General features: G+C 39.6%; 1 protein-coding gene across 1 annotated transcript in view; it reads left to right on the forward strand.

Annotated features, from left to right (window-relative positions):
- Window positions 1-18,466, forward strand: part of MORC1 (MORC family CW-type zinc finger 1) — a 239,008-nt gene that overhangs the window by 54,627 nt on the left and 165,915 nt on the right. Inside the window, 5 exon segments of the mRNA XM_036849689.1 lie at window positions 2,161-2,214; window positions 5,848-5,882; window positions 11,888-11,956; window positions 15,106-15,196; window positions 15,852-15,960. Of these exon segments, the coding sequence (XP_036705584.1) occupies window positions 2,161-2,214; window positions 5,848-5,882; window positions 11,888-11,956; window positions 15,106-15,196; window positions 15,852-15,960 (358 nt within the window).

Raw genomic sequence — 18,466 nt, forward strand, 5'->3', positions numbered from 1 at the left:
CGTTGGGTCTTTGTTGCTGCGTGCGGGCTTTCTCTAGTTGGGGTGAGCTGGGGCTACTCTTCGTTGTGGTGTGCAGGCTTCTCATTGCGGTGACTTCTCTTGTTGCAGAGAATGGGCTCTAGGCGTGCGGGCTTCAGTAGTTGTGGCATGTGGGCTCAGCAGTTGTGGCTCACGGACTTAGTTGCTCCGCGGCATGTGGGATCTTCCCGGACCAGGGCTCGAACCCATGTCCCCTGCGTTGGCAGGCAGATTCTTAACCACTGAGTCACCAGGGAAGCCCCAAGGTGTGTCACTTTTCTTAAAACATGACAGTGGTTTCCAGTTGCATGGGGACCAAGTATGAGCTCCTAACCATGGAGTAGGAAGTACTGCACGACCTGGCCATCCCATATCTCGATGTGATCTCCCCGTTTTACCATACCCAGAGTGGACTGGCCTGCTTGACTCTTTTCTGCTTCAAGGTCTTTGCATCTCCTGCTCTTGCTGGAGCATTTTCACTCCAGTTCTGCAAGGGATTGAGCTCTCATCTTCCAGGGTTCAGCTCATGTCTTCTGTGAAGAAAGGCTCTCCCTTCCTCACCAGTTACTCTTCCCCATCCCTCTTTCTTAGTAGCATTTAATCATAATCTGTGTTACCATCTTTATGTGTTTGTTTACTTGTGTATTTTTCATATCCCCCACTAACTTGAGCCCCCAAAGTGTAAAGAACATGTCTGCCCACATTGGCACATAGCAGGCAGTCAGTAAAAATCTCGAGTGAAATAGTACAGAAGCTTATATGGCATTTTTGGCGGGGGCATCAGAATGTTCGCAATTACTTTCCTGAAGGATTGTTTAGAAAGGCTTGTGGTTTGAAGTGCTGCTTTTGTAAAGCATGTCACCGACACTTTTCTTTTGCTCTGTTTTAGATTTTTAAGTACTAACTTTCTTCTGAGTGAAGGACACCTTTTTGCAACAATTGCATTTAGTAGGTTTATGCTTTTTTTCATGAACAGTGAATATTTATTAAAAGGCAACTATTTTATAAGAGCAGCTAAGCTCAGAAATCAGAGACATCTGATGTCTGCCATTAAAGGAGTTAGTTCTACTGTAGGGTATAATTAAGAGTCAAATGAATGGTGTGCTAAGCAATTAGGATAGTGGTTCACAAACTTGTCTCTTCATTAGAATCATAGTAGGTTTATTCTGATGACAAATTTGAAAGCTGACTGGAGTAAAGAGACCCCTCATCAGCATGTGTTTATAGTTTAAAATTCCAAAAATAGATATATGTATGTTTTTTTTTAAAATAAATTTTTAGCTAACATATCATCCTGTGGCCTGAGGTATTTGGAGTCACTGAGACATTGCAGATTATCCTTCCTCCTGTACAAATGAGCAGATGTTTTTTGATAAATGGGTCTCTCTTGCTTCTGCTACCTGTTTACTAAATATAAAAAGAAAATTGCTTACTGAATCTTACCTTAATGCTGCGATAAGGTTGCTGATTGAAATATCCACAACAAATGAAAAGCAAGTGTGGGACCCTGAAGGTGGCTTGATATCACCCCAGAGGAACATTCAGCCTTCAAAGTATAAATAAGGATGGCTGTCTAGTGTGTTCTGTTGCCCGGGACCTGGCAAGAGGGATACAGGGGATAGTGACCACTGGTAATCTGTGAGATTATTTAAGGATCAGGGCTGTCCAAGGTGAAAAGACTCCACAGAAAAGTGTAGGTTAGTGGTGCAAACAGGGTCCCCTGCCAGTGCCGGTGTCTGCAGATGGAGTGTTAAGGTCTTTCAGTGAGCCTGGATTTTGATCAAGGTTTTTCAGAAGTAATTTGGCCTTAAATAATACAGTTTTAATGAAACATTCTCTGAAAAAACTTGAGTAAATGCTTATAAAGCAATTTTAAAATGTCAAAATTTGCTTTGAGTACAGTCAGGTCCTTGAAGTCTTTGTTTTATTAGGAGTAGACAGGATATTTTGGCAATAGTGTTCTTAGCCCTGGCTTTGTCATGCACTTCAGAATCTTGACCATGCTGAGAAAGTAGTTTCTAGAATAACTCCATAATTGATTATCGGCCTAGAACTGGAGAACATTGTCTGAACATGTCTTGAACCTTTTACATTGATTACAGAGTTGGTTTAACTTTGGTTTTCCCTATATTTCTTCATCAGCACCACTCACAGTTTCCTTTTCGGAGCACTGGCTGAATTGCTGGACAATGCAAGGTAAGGCTGATGTGTAAACAAAGGTTATTCAAAGGGACAAAGGAATTTTATGACATTAATAAAGTCTAGTCATATTAAAAGATGAAAATACGTTGTCATTCCCCCACTTGGAATGCTTTGTGACTTGATTTCCTATAAAATCAAGGTATTATAGGAAAAAGAACAGATGAAAGGAGGAATTATTCGTCTTTATTCAGTTTGTATTTATGATCATACTTGAAGTGCAGGTAAATTGGACATCTGTTTTTGTGTTTATAACCATGTAATAGCAGATATTCATTTGGATTTTATTTGAGTTATGTATCAATGTATACTATGTATTGAGAATTTAGATTTGGGTTTGGGCATTTACTGAAGTCTGCATCAAAGTGAATTGCATAGTTAAGGAGAAAAGAGCTAAGTGCTGTTGATCCCCTGCTGTGTATCAGATCCTGTTCTAAGCTCTTCATGTACAGGTATTAACTCATTATTCTTGACAACAACACTTTGACCTGGAAATCATTATTTGAATTCCCCAGATGTAGAAATTGATGCACAGAGAGGTTAGATGACCTATTCAAGGAGATACAGTTAATATTTGGCAGAGCTAGAATTCAAATTCAGGCTGTCTGGCTACAGAACTCCCTTGCCCCATTTTACTGTCTCTGACAAAGGTATTGATGTTTAAGGAAATCTCTTTAACAATTTAAGGCCTGCTCAATAGTGGGTTTGTGAAGGAGTCAGTTTTTCAGCTCACTGAATATGGCATTTGATTGTTTTATATTTGTATTTGCCTGTAGCAGAAGATTTTGTCACCTTTTCTGCAGAAAGCAAAGTCCACCCAGGGAGTAGTATGCGGTTGTTAGATAAGGGATCTCAGTGGGGAGATCTAAATGCCCTGCCACTGATTGATGACTGTATTACAACGTTTTCCATTTTCCCCTCATTTCTGGCCTTTGAAGGGAGGTGACTGAGTGTGACCACAGGGTGTAGTCATTTAACCAGCCATCTGGAACTTCCTGCACAGCCATGCTCAATGCTAAGTAAAAAGCACCTAGCTCCTCTTTATATGAAACTCTGCAGGACTAATGGAATCACAGTCATCACAAAAAGGGAGGGAAGAGGAGAAAAAGAAATTTGCTTGGTCAGAAGAGCTGTGAATGCAACTTAGGTGGAGCTAACAGAGATGGGGCCACTACACATGAATGTTCATGGTTAGTCTCCGCAGGAATTCAGGGTTTCTACTGTTTGCTTCTGCTCAAAGCTCTGAAGCAAGGCTCCTCCTGTATCCATTAGTCCTCTGTCCTACTCAGTGTCCATTTCCAGCAATTTGACATCTGTAACTGTAAAAGAACACATTTGTCTATTTTGCCTACTGTCTTTTCTCCTATAAAGTTGTTTCACTCATTCATTTCAACAAAGGAGGGCAAGTAAAATCAGAATGTAGAAGAAATAGAACAGTGGGAACGCTTTATGGAGTAGAGAGGGTGATTAGCAAAGAAAGATTGACTGCAGACTCAGGGGAGTGAGAGAAATGTGATCAATCAAGCAATTCTTCAAGCAGCATTTGTAAACTGGCAGCCCCTGACCCAAGTCCAGCCTGTCTCATGTTTATTTGACTCATACTGAAAGTTTGCACAATATTTATAAAGAATAAAAAAGAAAAGAAGGAATTGTTTGTAAAGTTTGAGAAACATGAGGTGCCACATAAAAGAATCTGGATCCCAAGCTTTTTTTTTTTTTTTTTAAAGATTAGACGTATCAACCTTGAGGCTGCCTTCCTCAATGGGATCAGGTGTGTGGCAGGTGCACTCTTTGGACCAGCCTGTGTTTTCAGCTTTGCCATTCCCAGTGTTCCCCATGGCCAGCCTGAACTCTTCAGCTCCTCTGTCTTCAGGGGACACTGAAGTTTGTCACCGCTGCTTAGATGCTAGTAATTGACAGCAAATGAAGCTGTTTAACAGACTTACGCAAGATGCTCGGTTGGTCTTACAGAGGTCTTCATAAAGTCCCTGTGTTACTCTAAGACATTATTTTATATCATTGTATTTAAGATTTTGATGATTTCCTGTAGTTGTCAAAATTAGAACTGGAAGGTATTAAAAGAATGTGTGGAAAGACGAGGAAAAAATGTGACGGGATAGGAAGGAATTGTTAGGGGACTCTTCCTGATACAACAGATGTTCAGAGAGAAAGTACCTGGGCTCAAGTACAAAGCTTATTATGAAATGTCTTAATATGCTGTAAAGGTGAATGACTGTTCTTTGTCTCATCTCATGGAATTTTTTTATGAAGAAACTGTTTCTATGAAAAAAACCTTTCAGTACAGTGGCGTTTATTGAGCAATTATTGTATACATGGTACTTTGTATAACGTGTAATTATACAATGGAGATAATGATACCTATGTGTCATGGGTCTGTGGTAAGGATTAGAAGGGAAGGTTTAAGATTTATTTGTCACATGGATAATGCCCAAGAAATGACAGTGGTAACCCCAGAATTTCTGTAGAGGAGGCACTTAGAAGCAGCAGTTGGCTAGAGGAAGGAGCTAAGGGGCCAACTTTGTAGAACAAGTACATTGTACCTACTCCAATTTATCTGGGGTAGTTTTGGGTCGGGACTGATGGAAATTTTGGGAGACACTCAGATTTTCCTATCAGAGTCCCACTGGTTGTTATTATTCTGAGCTTCCTTCTAGACTCTTCCTTCCCTCAACATACCCACTTCCTCGTCAGCTAAGCCCTCATTGTCTTTCTCCTTTCTCTCACAGCCTTCACAGCCTGGTGGAAACCAGGATCTTCTGGCTCTTTCTCCTTTCCTTTTAAAGTTTCTATTTTAAAAAGTAATTTAAGAAAATACATAAATAATATCTGTGAATTGTAGAAAACTAAGAAAATAAGAAAAAAAGAAAAGGCACCAGTAACCTCATCATTTGTGGCGGGGGGGGGTGTCCAGCATACTTCTCTGTGCAAGACCAAATATTAAATATTTTCACCTTTGTAGGCCATGTGTTCTCTGTTGAAACTACCCAACTCTACCATTGTAGTGTGAAGGCAGACTATAGGCAATAGGTAAATGACAATATGGAAATAAACGGTCATGGTTGTGTTCCAGTAACTTTATTCACAAAAACAGTTGGTGGGCCCATAGACCATAGATTGTCAACGTCTGACCTAGAGAAAACCACTGTTAACATTTGATTTCTTTCCTTACAGATATGCACATGAATATCATATATGTTCTTTAAAAATGTGATTGTATGGTACACAGTACTTAGTAATTTTCTTCTTCTTTTTGTACTAAAATATATCATGAAAGTCTTCATATGACTTCCGGATTATTCTCTAACCATTTTTTTTTAATGTTCATATCCATTTTCTTGAGCTTCTTGTGTAACTACCACTAAATTCCATCTCTTCTTTTAAATTTCTGAGTTTCAGGCTTTGTGACATTCTCAAATTACGAGTGATCACAGGTCTTAGTCTACAAATGCAGGGTGAAACATTTTAGTAAGTGTTTTTAAAGCAATTTAAGCGGATTTCTCCATTGTTTGCTATCTGACAGTAGATCATATGTCACATGAGCAATTCAGATTAATGTAATTTTTAAAAACACAATTTCATACTGAAGCAATATTTTTATATTGTTTTCAGAGATGCAGGGGCTGCAAGACTTGATGTGTTTTCAGGTGAGCAGATGTGCTTTCTTCTTTTTTCTTCTAATGGAAAAGCCTGTAGTTATTTTGATTTTCTTTTATTTCATGAAAATCAAACCACATTCTATAGATTTTTAATGTAATCTAAGTGCTTTGTGAGTTCAGTGACCCTGTGGGGAGCCAGGTTGAGAACAATACACTCTTTGAGTGAAATTGTTCACTTGTTAGAGGACTCATTTACAAAATTAGATCTTCCAGGGTTTTGTGAAAGCATCAGAGTGATTTGGAGCAGTCAGTTTGTCTGCCATGAGAAAACAGTTTTATTTTAAAATGCATATTAACTTAATGGTTATTCATAATTAAGTATACATCATTCCCAACATAGCACAGTTTTAAAGTGTGTAAGTGAATGTGCAGTATGAATGTTTGAAGCCTATGGAATTCAAGCCAAGCATGTTTTCTTTACTGACTTCATTTCCAGTCACCAAGTATTTATTGCACTTATTAGTTCATTTCACTGAATATGATGCAGAGGAAGTTAGGTTTTGTGATCCAGTCCTGTAGTTAACACTACCTGGAGAAGCGCCTATGGTGTTAAAACTGATCCCCAACCCAGATTCTATCAGCTCTCCTGTAAATATTGGCTGTTGGTCACAGGCCAGAGAATATGGTCCATGATATAAAGTCTTATCATTATTTAAAAAGCAAATCAGTTTAATTCAGTTTTCTAAGTGTTTTAAGATTTTGTGCTAGGTGGGTGCTTCTGGTTCACGAGGAAGAGAGACATGGACATCTTGAGAGATTTGAAGAAACATAATAAATGACACTCTTCTTCCCTTTCTACTCCCAGGTTCTGAGAAGTTTGAGAAATCAAATAAGAAAGTCAGTCTTCATTGCTGATAAATGCTAGGTTGGAGTGTGGAGCTTAGTGTGGGAGAGCATCAGGCACTTGCCCACCTAGTGGCGTCACGCTCTCCGCAGGCAGCTCGCTCTCAGAGGGAACAGGAGAGATCTGAACAGAACCTTCTTAAGTTACTTTTCCCCAAATTACCAGTCAGATGAGTGAGCTCACTGCTTCAGGGAAAAAATGGTCAAGGTATAGAGAAGGGCCCCTTTACTTCTGCTGATTGCACTCCATTCTGCATGGAAGGAAATGCCAGTAGTGGAGAAAAGGTGGTCTTTCCATATATATCGAATTACATAAGAGTAAAAGAGAATAAGCATCTCTTGCCTAGGAGAGACTCAAACCATGGTGGGAACACAGAGAAAGAACACCCCATATTAAAGAGCCAGGGCTTGAAATATGGATGTGATTTTTGTCAGGTAGTGTAGGAAGAAAAGAATATTCCTGTCTGAGGAATTATTGTGAAAAAGAGAATGGAGGTAGACTAGTTCAGAGACTCATTCATTTATTCAATAACAATTTACTGGGTATCTATTATGAATGAGCCAAGCAGTTTTTCTAGGTGCTGGGGATAGAGCAATGAGTAAAGTGTTTGGTTAAGCCTGTGCTCTCATGGAACATGCATTCTAATGAGGAAAGATAGACAATAAAGTAGTGAACAAATAAATAATATACCAGGTCATGATAAGTGCTAAAAAGAAAAAAACAAAAACATAGTGGGATAAGAGAACAGAGAGTAATGGGAAAGATGTACTATTTTTCACATGGTGCTCATGGAAAGTTGCTCTAAATAGGTGTTATACCAGCAAAGATCTAAATGGCATGAGGCAGTGAGCCATGTATATATTTGGAGAAAAAGCATCCAGGAGACAATGATGGGGCTTGGTTGACTAGAGCTAAGTGTTAGAGCCAAATGGATGAGCACCTTGAATACCATACTAAGATTTTTTGTTTGTTTGTTTTTCTGTAGCCAGTGGACCATTAAAGAGTTTTGAGCAATGTCAGTTGGCAAATTATTCAATAGAAATGTGCTCTTTTCTTTTTAAAGAAAGATACTCTAGCAAGAGCATACAGGATGGTTTGTAGATGGTCTGTAGAAGTGTGAAAGAAAGATAGCAGGGAAGTGGGGCTATGGATGATCTACACAAGATTTCATGAGGATTTGAATGAAGGCAGTGGTCCTAGCAGTGGAGGAAGGAGAAAAGATTCGAGCTGAATTTCATTCAGAGCACACATATTATTGAAGGGTCGAAGGGTTGAGAAGAATTATCTGGAATCACAGAAAGTACAACAAATGTGATCAGAATGCACACAATATGTTCTTTTGGGTTTGTGCAAGACATCAGGGCATGGCAGTATTCACTTCACCCCACTTTCTTTAGCGCTTGGCATTGTCACAAAAAATAAAAAAGAATCTTTGCAATTTGATTTGAAAGGAGCACTTCTTTCTTTATTTAGGTAATATTTGTTATTGCAGCAAACCACAATATGGCTATCAACTTTTTATTGCAGCAAACCACAGTATGGCTATCAACCTAGCAAACTGATTTTTCTTCAAAAAATAAAAAAATAAATAAACTAGGGCCAGGGCTTATGCACCAATAGATAGAATTGGTATGGGGGTACATAATTAATCTAAGCATTGGACTAGATTTTAAATTATTTACTGAGGCGTGTGAATTACTTTCCAGTCTTAAGTTTTCTTCAAGTAACTTGAGGGCTATAAAATTCAAACTGAATATGTTTAGCCACGGATGTTTTATCTTTCTATGTGTATTATTCTAGTAAACATGGATATGCATTCAGTACATGTTTTTAGTGCTTACCAAGTGGCAGGCACTGGGCTAAGTGCTGGGTACACACAGTGCCTGCTTTTGAGGAATTGGCATCCTAGTAAAGGGATCTGTGGAAAATATGGTGTGCAGCTTCACTTTTATGGGTAGAAGGCCTTTGAGCTTTCATCATATCTCTGAGGCAACCGAGTTCCAAGAAGTGGAAGAACCACTAGTCTGAAAGAGAAATAGATGCATGAACAGGTATTTGAATATACTTCGAAAAGTGGGAAACACAGATTAGAAAGAAAACATTCATTATGGGCACCTGATGATGTGGAAGGATTAGGAAGGCTTCCTAGAAGAAATCATGTATGAACTAGAGACCTAAAGGGAAAATAGGCCTTAACCTGGAGAATCAAGGATAGAAAGGACGAAGGAGAAGAATGTATAGTCGCTTGAATCTGGAGAGAACATAGGACACCTTGATGGTGTTGCAGAAATGTTTGAGATGTTCAAGATTAGTCCCAGGTGATTATTTGTGTGGAAGTGGAAGAGTGCAGTATGGGCAGGGGAGGGGATGACAAGAGATGAGCTTGGAGGGGTTCTTCAGAGAAACAGAACCAATAGTAGATAAATAGATATCTATCCCTGCCCCTTCCTCTCTCTCTCTCTCTCTCTCTGTCAGTCTCTCTCATTCTATCTATGGATATACATATAGTAGAGAGGGAGGAAGAGGAAGAGGGGGGATTATTTTAAGGGGCTGGCTCCCATGATTGTGCGGGCTGGCAGGTATGGAATCTGTAGGGCAGCTGGCAGGTTGGAAATCCAGGTCAGAATTGACGTTGCAGTCTTGAGTTCTAAATCTTCAGGCAGGCCAGCAGCCTGGAAACTCAAGCAGGGTTTCTGTGTTGCAGTCTTGAGGCAGAAAATTGCTGTTTCTTTGGGAAACCTCAGTCTTTGCCTTTACGGCCTGCAACTGATTGGATGAGGCTGACCCACATTACAGAGGGTATCTGCTTTACTTACAGTTAGCTGATTATAAATGTTAATTGTATCCACAAGTACTTTCATAGCAACATCGAGTTGACCAAACAATTGGACACCATAGCTTAGCCAAGTTGACACATAAAATTAACCACCACAGAGAGGTTGGAGGGTCAGGTGACGAAAGGCAAGCTAGATTTGTTAACTGGTTGGGTTGCATCCTGTGGGCAGCGGGAAGGCATGCAAGGGTTATAAGCAGGAGAGGAGTGAACTGCATGACTGGCTGCAGACTCTCGGCGTGCTCTGATTTGTGGGAGCAAGAGGTGGGGGAGCTGCTACTGGAATCCAGAAGAGAGGTGATGGTTTCCTGAACTAAGTGTCATGGGGATGGAGAAAATGGTCAGATTTGAGAGATGTGAGGAGGTGGAATGGAGAAGACATGTCTACATGGGGCGAGGAGGTGGAGAACTTGATCTTGAGGCTTTGACTTGGGCAGCTGAAGCCTAATGGCGGAGAGATGCCATTGATTGAGGAGGACACACCAGAAGGAGGAGGCAGTCTGCTTGGGGAGAAAGTGCTGTGGTTTGTTTCGGACATGCATGCTCAATGGTTAGTAGAAATCGATCTGAAATACATAGTTTTAAGGAATTGAAACAAACAAGGCCAAGCCTCTGAGTGGGTACTTGGGGAATATTAAATTTTGAGGCTGTGATTGTCTGCAGGCCTTCATGGGAATTTATAGAAAAATTAAGCACTCTATTAAGACTCTTGGGAATTTTGAGCCTTTCCCACCTATTCACCAAAGAAATGCCCTGCTTTCTTACGTGAGAACTATATACCAAGAGCCGCAAAATCAACTGTTGCAACTTCACAGGCTGAGGCTTGTGTTAGGTGGTTCCCAGTTCTGATAAACCTTAGGATAATAGGGAGGAGTTTTTATTCCTCAACTGCATCCAAGACCAATCAATTTAGAATATATCCCAGTGATTCAAATGTGCAGCCAAGGTTGAGAACTATCGCATTGTGCAAAGAACTCAACAAGAGTTGAAGAGTGGAGAAGTGTCAGCCTTAGGGGACGGCTGAACAGAGCAAATACCTAAAGCGGGGAGGAATATTCTGACACAGAAGTTGAGGTAAGCAGACCAGAGGACCAGGGAGAAGAGCTGGGGAAATGAGATGGTAGGGAAGATACAAAGGGTTTGTAAACAGGAGGTGAATTAGAGAGAGGAGGGGGGATTACAAGTGGACATGTGAGCATAAAATTATGAACCCAGAAAACTTGGGTATGATTTTTAGATATATATTTATAGATTATTTTGAACATTTAAAAAATGTAGATTAGAGGTGACCATTGAACCCAGAGTTGACTTAACTGATGTGCTAGAAATGAATCTGTAAGGATGGAGTTAGTAAATCCATGGCTGCCTGGGGCTGGGGCCGGGGGTGACAGGGCATGGGAGGGGCAGAAGGCAGAGGCTACAAGGGGCACGAGGAAACACCTGGGGTGATGGTCATGTTCACTCTCCTGACTGTGGCGATGGTTCCACAGGTATTTACATACGTCAAAATGTGTCACATTGTACACTTTAACCGTGTAGCTTTTTTGTGTGTAAGCTATTTCTCAATAAAGTTGTTATGTTACCAAAAAAAAGAGAGAGGTGTGCTAGAATTCACGTATCCAAATGTTGAAATTACTTCAAGAGCCAGATTACAAACTGTGTATTAAAATTACTCTCATTATTTTTAGTTACACCTTCAAAATTTTTTAAACAAGAGATTATATTATGTAATTTAATGATATCTCTTAATCATCAAAATTGACTCCAAATAACTTAGCTATTTTCAAAAAATCAAATGTATTTTCAAGAGGCAAATATTTGCTGCCACTAAGAAGCATGCATGAATGGCTCTTATGGGAATTAGCTACTTGGAAGAGAGCCTGATGAATTTAATAAGAATGACCTGGATTGACTTTAGAATTAGTGCTTTGGTGGAAGGGCATCAGGATTGATCAATTTGATAGAGGGATCCTGGGGCCACATCACTGGCTACCTTTATTCCCTCCCCCAGGGAGAAAATACCTGAAGTTTAAAGGACCAGTCAGATTCCAGAACAGGGCATGTCATGCTGTATATATAATTTATTAATATGTACATGTTTTATGTTAATTTAAAGCTTTTTTGTTGCATGATTGTTTTCCCCCTGCAGTTTCTCATGAAACTGTAGCCAAGATGCCTTTCTGAGCTTTATCCTTGTGCCGTAACTCTGTCACTCAGTGGCTGCATTTGAGGAGGACAGATAATTATGTGAGCAGCATGACTCTGATGAACAAATTAAGCCCACTATTTATTAGTAATAACTGCTTTCTCTTACAGTGGATAATGAAGAACTGCAGGGTGGATTCATGTTGTGCTTCCTGGATGATGGATGTGGTATGAGCCCTGGTAAGTTAATTATCTAGATTCCTACCTGGCTGTTAGAACAAACAGCCTGAAAACCTATAAAATAAATAAAAATAAATTGAGCTATATATATAAAAACAGGTATTGAGCTATTAGGGAAAATAAACCCCAGACTTAACATATTGTTGAGCTTTTTAGGTTTAAATATTCCAGCTGACAGAGTAAATTCATTGTAACCATCTAAAGCAAGACCAAAAGTGAATGTAAATCAATATTGCCAGAAAAAATGACAGGCACAAGGCACAGATTTCTTGTAAGGAACAGCATCTGGGAATGAATGGAAACAGACACAGTCTGTGAGATTGTCTTTAGCACACCCTTCAGGTACTGCTTGCAAGAGACCCGAGGCAGTTTCTAGTGTCTTTAGGCTATTTTAAATTTTTTGTTTAACCTTGAGGTAGAGGTCACCTCTCCTTGTTTTTAGCAGTTTGTGTTTTTTCCCTGCACATTCAGAGGTTTAGTTGCTTCTTGAATGTTCTCATCATAGTGAAAACATCTACAGTGCATTGCATGATTATCTTTGTATCTTCAAGGCTAGCAAAAGGCAGCACAGAGTAGGTACATAATATTGTTTGCTGTGGAATTGAGATGTTATTCCTTCAGATAAAGGATTTGCATGAATTGGGATACCTTATCCCTGAATTCTTATAACACTTGTGTATGTCCCTCAAGCTAGGCTTTTTGACCACCAGATTTAACAAACAGTGAGGGAGTTCAAATAATATGGTAGTGTTCTGGTCAGTTCCACACCAGAGGAAAGAATGATCATCGGTGCTGATAGAAGCTAAGAATAAAAAATAAAGCAATTATCTTCTTTTGAGTCTCCAAAGACCCCCTTGGTCTGAATGGTAAAAGACTATGTGTGACATATTCTAAAGCAATTCCTTAAAAAAAGAAGTAACTCCTTTATATGGGTCCACAAACAAAATAATCAAAACACAGGCAAGTGACAAATATTCAGATCTTCAGAAGAAACTCACTTCAGTTGACATATACAGTTGTATTTTTAAAAGGCCCAGTAGTGTTGAGAGCAATTCTTTATTAATGTTGGAATTCAGGTGATAAGTTGGAAGAGTTTTTCTGATGACTGAAAATAGAATCCGTCTGTTGTCCAAGCTGAGCTCGATCAATCTTGACCCTTAGAAGATGACTACGGTGATTTCCAAACTCTTTTCACTTGCAGTCTTGCCCCATTACAGTGCATTCCCCACATAACAATCCTGAGTGCATTTTTTTCTTTTAATAGATCATATTGATGCCCCTGCTTAAAAACCCTTAGTGGTTTTCCATTACTTTAGAATAAAATTCATATTCCTCAGCAACACTTTCAATTTCTTGCATTATTTGGCCTCTGTCCACCTCTTTGACCTTTTCTCGTACCTCGCGCTTCCTTGCTTATAGCACTCCAGCCACACCTGGCTGGCCTTTCATCATTTAAATCTCATCTCAGATGACACCTTATGAAGGAGGCCTTCCCTGAGCATTCTATCTGCAGGCTACATTCTTGTTAATTCCCTGTAACATTACCCTGGTTTTATTTCCTTTACTTAGCGCTCTCCAAAAGGATCTTGTTTGTCTACTTCTTTCTCCTACCATGACATAAAGTTATTGAGGACAGGGGTGATGCCTGTCCTATTCAGTGTTCTGTCCCTGTGCTCAGAACTCTGGCCACCATACATGGGAGTCTGTATGGTGTGTGATAAAAACCATGGGATTTGGTCTTCTGCACTCTGGGTGATAGTTCTGTGGGTACCATTTATCAGTGTGACCTTGGGAAAGTTACATAAACTCCTAAAACTTAAATTTCCTCATCTGTAATGTGTAAATAATAATAATAATAGTATCTTCCTTGTAGGCTTGTTATAAATATTAAGTAGTTGGTGCAAATAAAGTATATGATATAGTACCTGGCACATACTAAATAATAAGCAGTAGCTAATATTATCATTATGGATACCCTCGTCTAATAGCCAACCCTTAATAAGAACATGTGATAAAATGTCCAGTTAGCTTCAGACAGCAGAGTGTCTTTACACACCTCATGCCACATGCCACTGAACTATAGCATGTCTGCCCCCAGACTGACACAGGGTCCTCAGGGCAATTCTGGAGCATGTATTCAGGTAGCCCAATTGGGAGACCCATTTCTATCTTTTCCTATTTCCCTGGGAGCATTCCTGTTTCTTGGAGGTATGTATATTCTGAAGTTCAGAGGATTCTTCTCTAGAATTCCAGAATGCCCTGGAGAGGTCAGGAGAATAACTCTCAAAGTCTGAAATAAGTAGCCCTTCCCAGTTAGTAGCAGACCAAAAGCTATTCTGCCCTTCTCAGTCTCACATGGGACTGGATAAGTGCCAAAAGCATAGAAAATTACTAGTGGTACAAATAATTATAGCACCTTTAATTTATTAGCATTTATTAAATGGCATGTATTGTCTTTAAGGTTAACACATCATCTCATTTAATTCATTTCGTTTATCTTCATCAACAAATCTGTGATATAAGTGTTAGTAGTTCCCTTTTAGGGACAAGAAAAATTTTTTTTAATTAATTAATTAATTTTTGGCTGTGTTGGGTCTTTGTCACTGAGCGTGGGCTTTCTCCAGTTGCGGCAAGTGGGGGCTACTCTTCCTTGCGGTGCGCGGGCTTCTCATTGCGGTGGCTTCTCTTGTTGCAGAGCATGGGCTCTAGGCGCATGGGCTTCAGTAGTTGTGGCACGTGGGCTCAGTAGTTGTGGCTCGCGGGCTCTAGAGCACAGGCTCAGTAGTTGTGGCGCACGGGCTTAGTTGCTCCGTGGCATGTGGGATCTTCCCGGACCAGGGCTCGAACCCGTGTCCCTTGCATTGGCAGGCAGATTCTTAACCACCGTACTACCAGGGAAGCCCAGGGACAAGGAAATTAAGGCTCTACTTCCCCAGGGTCACGTGGCTAGGTCTGTCTGACCTCCTTCAGTATATTGCTGTTATGATCCTGGTCAGAGATTATGGGGCCTGGCAAGGATCCTTGTCTTTGGGCTGACCCAAGAAGTATGGATTTGTCCTAATATATGTGTGACATCCTGACAACTGGACCTCTGGCCGGTGTGAATGACTCATAAGTCCTAACCACTTACATGTCTTTGTCAATTATAGAGCAAGCTTCAGATATCATTTACTTTGGAACATCCAAGAAACAGTTATCAACTTCGAAGTTTATTGGGCAATATGGCAATGGTCTTAAAAGGTGAGAATTTTTTTCCTTAATGCATATATTATTGATTTTGATTATTGGGAATAATATTTGGTTAAAGGAAATCTTAGAAACAAGTATAAACTTGAGAGTCCTATCTTGTTTTAGAATTTCCACCACCCATAACTGACTTGAACCTTTACAATGTTTTAAAATTTAATTAAAATTTAAATTTAAAATTTAATTCTTAAATAGATGATGAATCTTTTTTTCAGAGATGGCTGAAGTAGCACCCCTGTAGCTTAAAGCTTCATCACATCTCTATGTCGTATTGTTTCTCAAAGCGTATCTTAGTGTAGGTGTTATGTGTGTCCACAGCTTACGTTACTGGTCTGCCTCAAAGAAAAGTGAGGACATGAGGCTACGATCACCTGTGTAGCGCCTGCCAGGGACAGATGATTGTTCTTTGCTGGAGCCATGGACGGCACCTTATCTCAAGCCAGAATGTGGGCCTGGATTGGTTCAAATTCTGCTCTGCTTTGAGAAAAAAAAAAAATCATACTTATACACTCTTGGTGATGAGTCAGCAAAACAGTGGAGTTATTTCTATGAAAAGAACAGCCTGCTAGAGTACACGATATCATGCTCGCCTGTTCCTTCTTTCTAGTGTTTGAGATGTAAACTGTTATGTTCTTGATTTTTAATATAGTGGATCCATGAGGATTGGAAAAGACTTTATTCTTTTCACAAAGAAGGAAGACATGATGACCTGTGTGTTTTTTTCTCAGACATTTTGTGAAAGAGAAGGTCTGAGTGAGGTAAGGGTTGAGAATTTTCCTTCGGTTCCCATGGTAATGGAATTGTTTTCATTTACCGTTTCAGGAGGTAAAGTCTACCATGGGTTCTTTCTGATTATGCTTTAGAAATTTAAGAGTATATTTGGGAAATGGAGAGAGGGTAGCTGGCCATTCTGGGGTCATTGGAGACCTGTCCTATTGATCCTTCCTTGAGTAGGTTTGTAACTCCTAGACAGTTTTCAGAACTTTATTTTTATTATCCACGTACACAAATTTTCCAGAATAAGAGGCTCCCTTTGGCACAATGAGCTTTTTGGAAGAAGCTTGCAAAACATTTCCACCACTTGTCTGTAAATTAGAGTATCATTTTTAAAATAAATAGAATATTGGATTCAAAAGACTTGGAAAACAACATCTAAAGAAATTGAATGCAAAACAGACTTAAAACTGTAACTCTGTTGACCATAATTTCAATTCCATTTGCTGACCCAGAGACGTTTTATTAATTTGCAGTGTCTGAGTTTAGTATTATGAACATCAGTTATAATTCAATATAGCAAATACATGTTGAGGAACTGCTGTCTGCCTAGTACTGGGTAGACCCTGTGGAAGGTAGAAAACAAGCGGGACCACCCGACCATCGGTATTTTCAGTCTTATCACCAAATAAGGCAGACACGTATGAACTGGATAAATAAAAAAACGGGTGTTTAAAAAGCATGCTGTTCAATGAGTATGTGATCCTGCTGTTACTCAGTTGTCAAAAGCAGTGATATGGATGGAGAGATGAGAGAACCTTGAGTGGCCAATGAGGGTTTTATGGGGAGAGGACAACGTGTAACTGGAAAGGTTGGTACATGGTGAGAAATGGCATGTGGCAAGTCTCAGACCTGAGATGACTGTGGGGTTTGGAGGGACAGTGTGGAGATGGGGGACTGTCCAGCAGGAGCCCAGCATGCCCGCTGGCAGCAGTGGAGTGGGGCTGGTTAACAGGAATAGTCTGGAAGCAATAGGGAGTAGCTGAGTGGGATTCTGACATGAGGAAAAGCAATACTTTAAGCATTTATATTGTACTTTTTGTATGTAAAGGGCATGGGGAATTGGGCCAAAGCTGAGGTTATAGTTTTCCTAAAATGGGCCATTTCCTTTTATTTTTTTTAAACTGAAGCCTGCAGCCCCTTTCCATTTCCACTTCTACAGAGGCAATCTCTTTCAACAGTATTAGCTGATTCTTTTGCTATTTTCCTGTAAATCTCTATATAACATGCTAGTATTGCTACTTCTTGATTTGATTTAGGCATTATCTATTCTATTAACCTCCCTCTGTAAAAGAGGAGGATTTATCTGTTTCTTTTTCTTTGCTCCCATCACACGTACATACCCTTCCAATTCTCCACCCTCAGTATGGCTCAGTTGTAACTTTGGTTGTGCCAATATTCACTATTTACATTAGAGACTATATAGACACTACATACAATTATACCATGTCATAAACTATTATTTTTCTCTCTCCTGCAAAACTTTTAATTAATAATTACTAATTGCCTGCTTAGTGTTCTGTATGCTTATCGCTATCACTGAGTATTTGCTTGGTCTTATATGTCTTTTATCACTGTGTTAACCCCAGTCTCAACCTGTTATTTTGATGGTTCCACCGTCTTGAAGAACTCTACTCTGGAATCTTCTTATGTGCTGCACCTCACATTCCTGCTTTCCATGGCTGGTATTTAGCTGCCATCCTGGGATATGCCCCTGCCATCACTCTGGCAATTCTCTTTACTTCTCTTCTGTGTCAGGTCTTTCCTAGTGTGCTCCCTCTTCTTGGCGTAACATATCCTCCATTAGCTTTCTCAGCAAGAGTGCATGAGGGGTAAAATATTTTGAGACTTCACCTGCATGAAAATGTTTTTATCCCACCCAAACACTTAATGATAGTTTGGCTTGATGTTTTTTCTTAGAATTAGTTTTCTTTCAGGATTTTGAAGGCATTGCTCCATGATCTTATAATTTCTAGTGTTGAGAAGTCTGAAGCCATTTAAATTCCTGAGTTTTCTAGGTGACCCATTCTTCTCCCCTCCCCCTCTATTTTTGGGAGGGCTTTTCCCCTCTGTTCTGATTTCAGTGTTTTGCCTTTGGGTGGGTCTATTTGTACCCATCGTGCTGGGTGCTTGTTGAACATTTTCAGTCTGGAAATTCATGTCCTTTAATTCTGGGATATTTTCCTGTAATATTTCATGATTTTCTTCCATCCATATTATCTTTTCTCTCCTTTTACAACACCTGTTCTTAGCTCTTGGATGTCTAGAGACAGTTCTTTAGTTTTCTTACCCTTTCTCTCCTGTTTTCTGTCGTTTATGTTTTTGTTTTGTTTTCTGGGAGATTTTCTTACATTTATCTTCCAACCCTTAAAAAGAAAATTTTTTCTGTAATCATATTCTTTACTTCTAAGGAGTCTTTTTAGTCTCTCAATATTCCTTTTTAAAGATATGTAGTTCTTGTTTCATGGATACAGTATTTCTTCTTAGAGC

This window comes from Balaenoptera musculus, chromosome 4 (genome assembly GCF_009873245.2).
Source record: "Balaenoptera musculus isolate JJ_BM4_2016_0621 chromosome 4, mBalMus1.pri.v3, whole genome shotgun sequence".
Taxonomy (NCBI): Eukaryota; Metazoa; Chordata; class Mammalia; order Artiodactyla; family Balaenopteridae; genus Balaenoptera; species Balaenoptera musculus.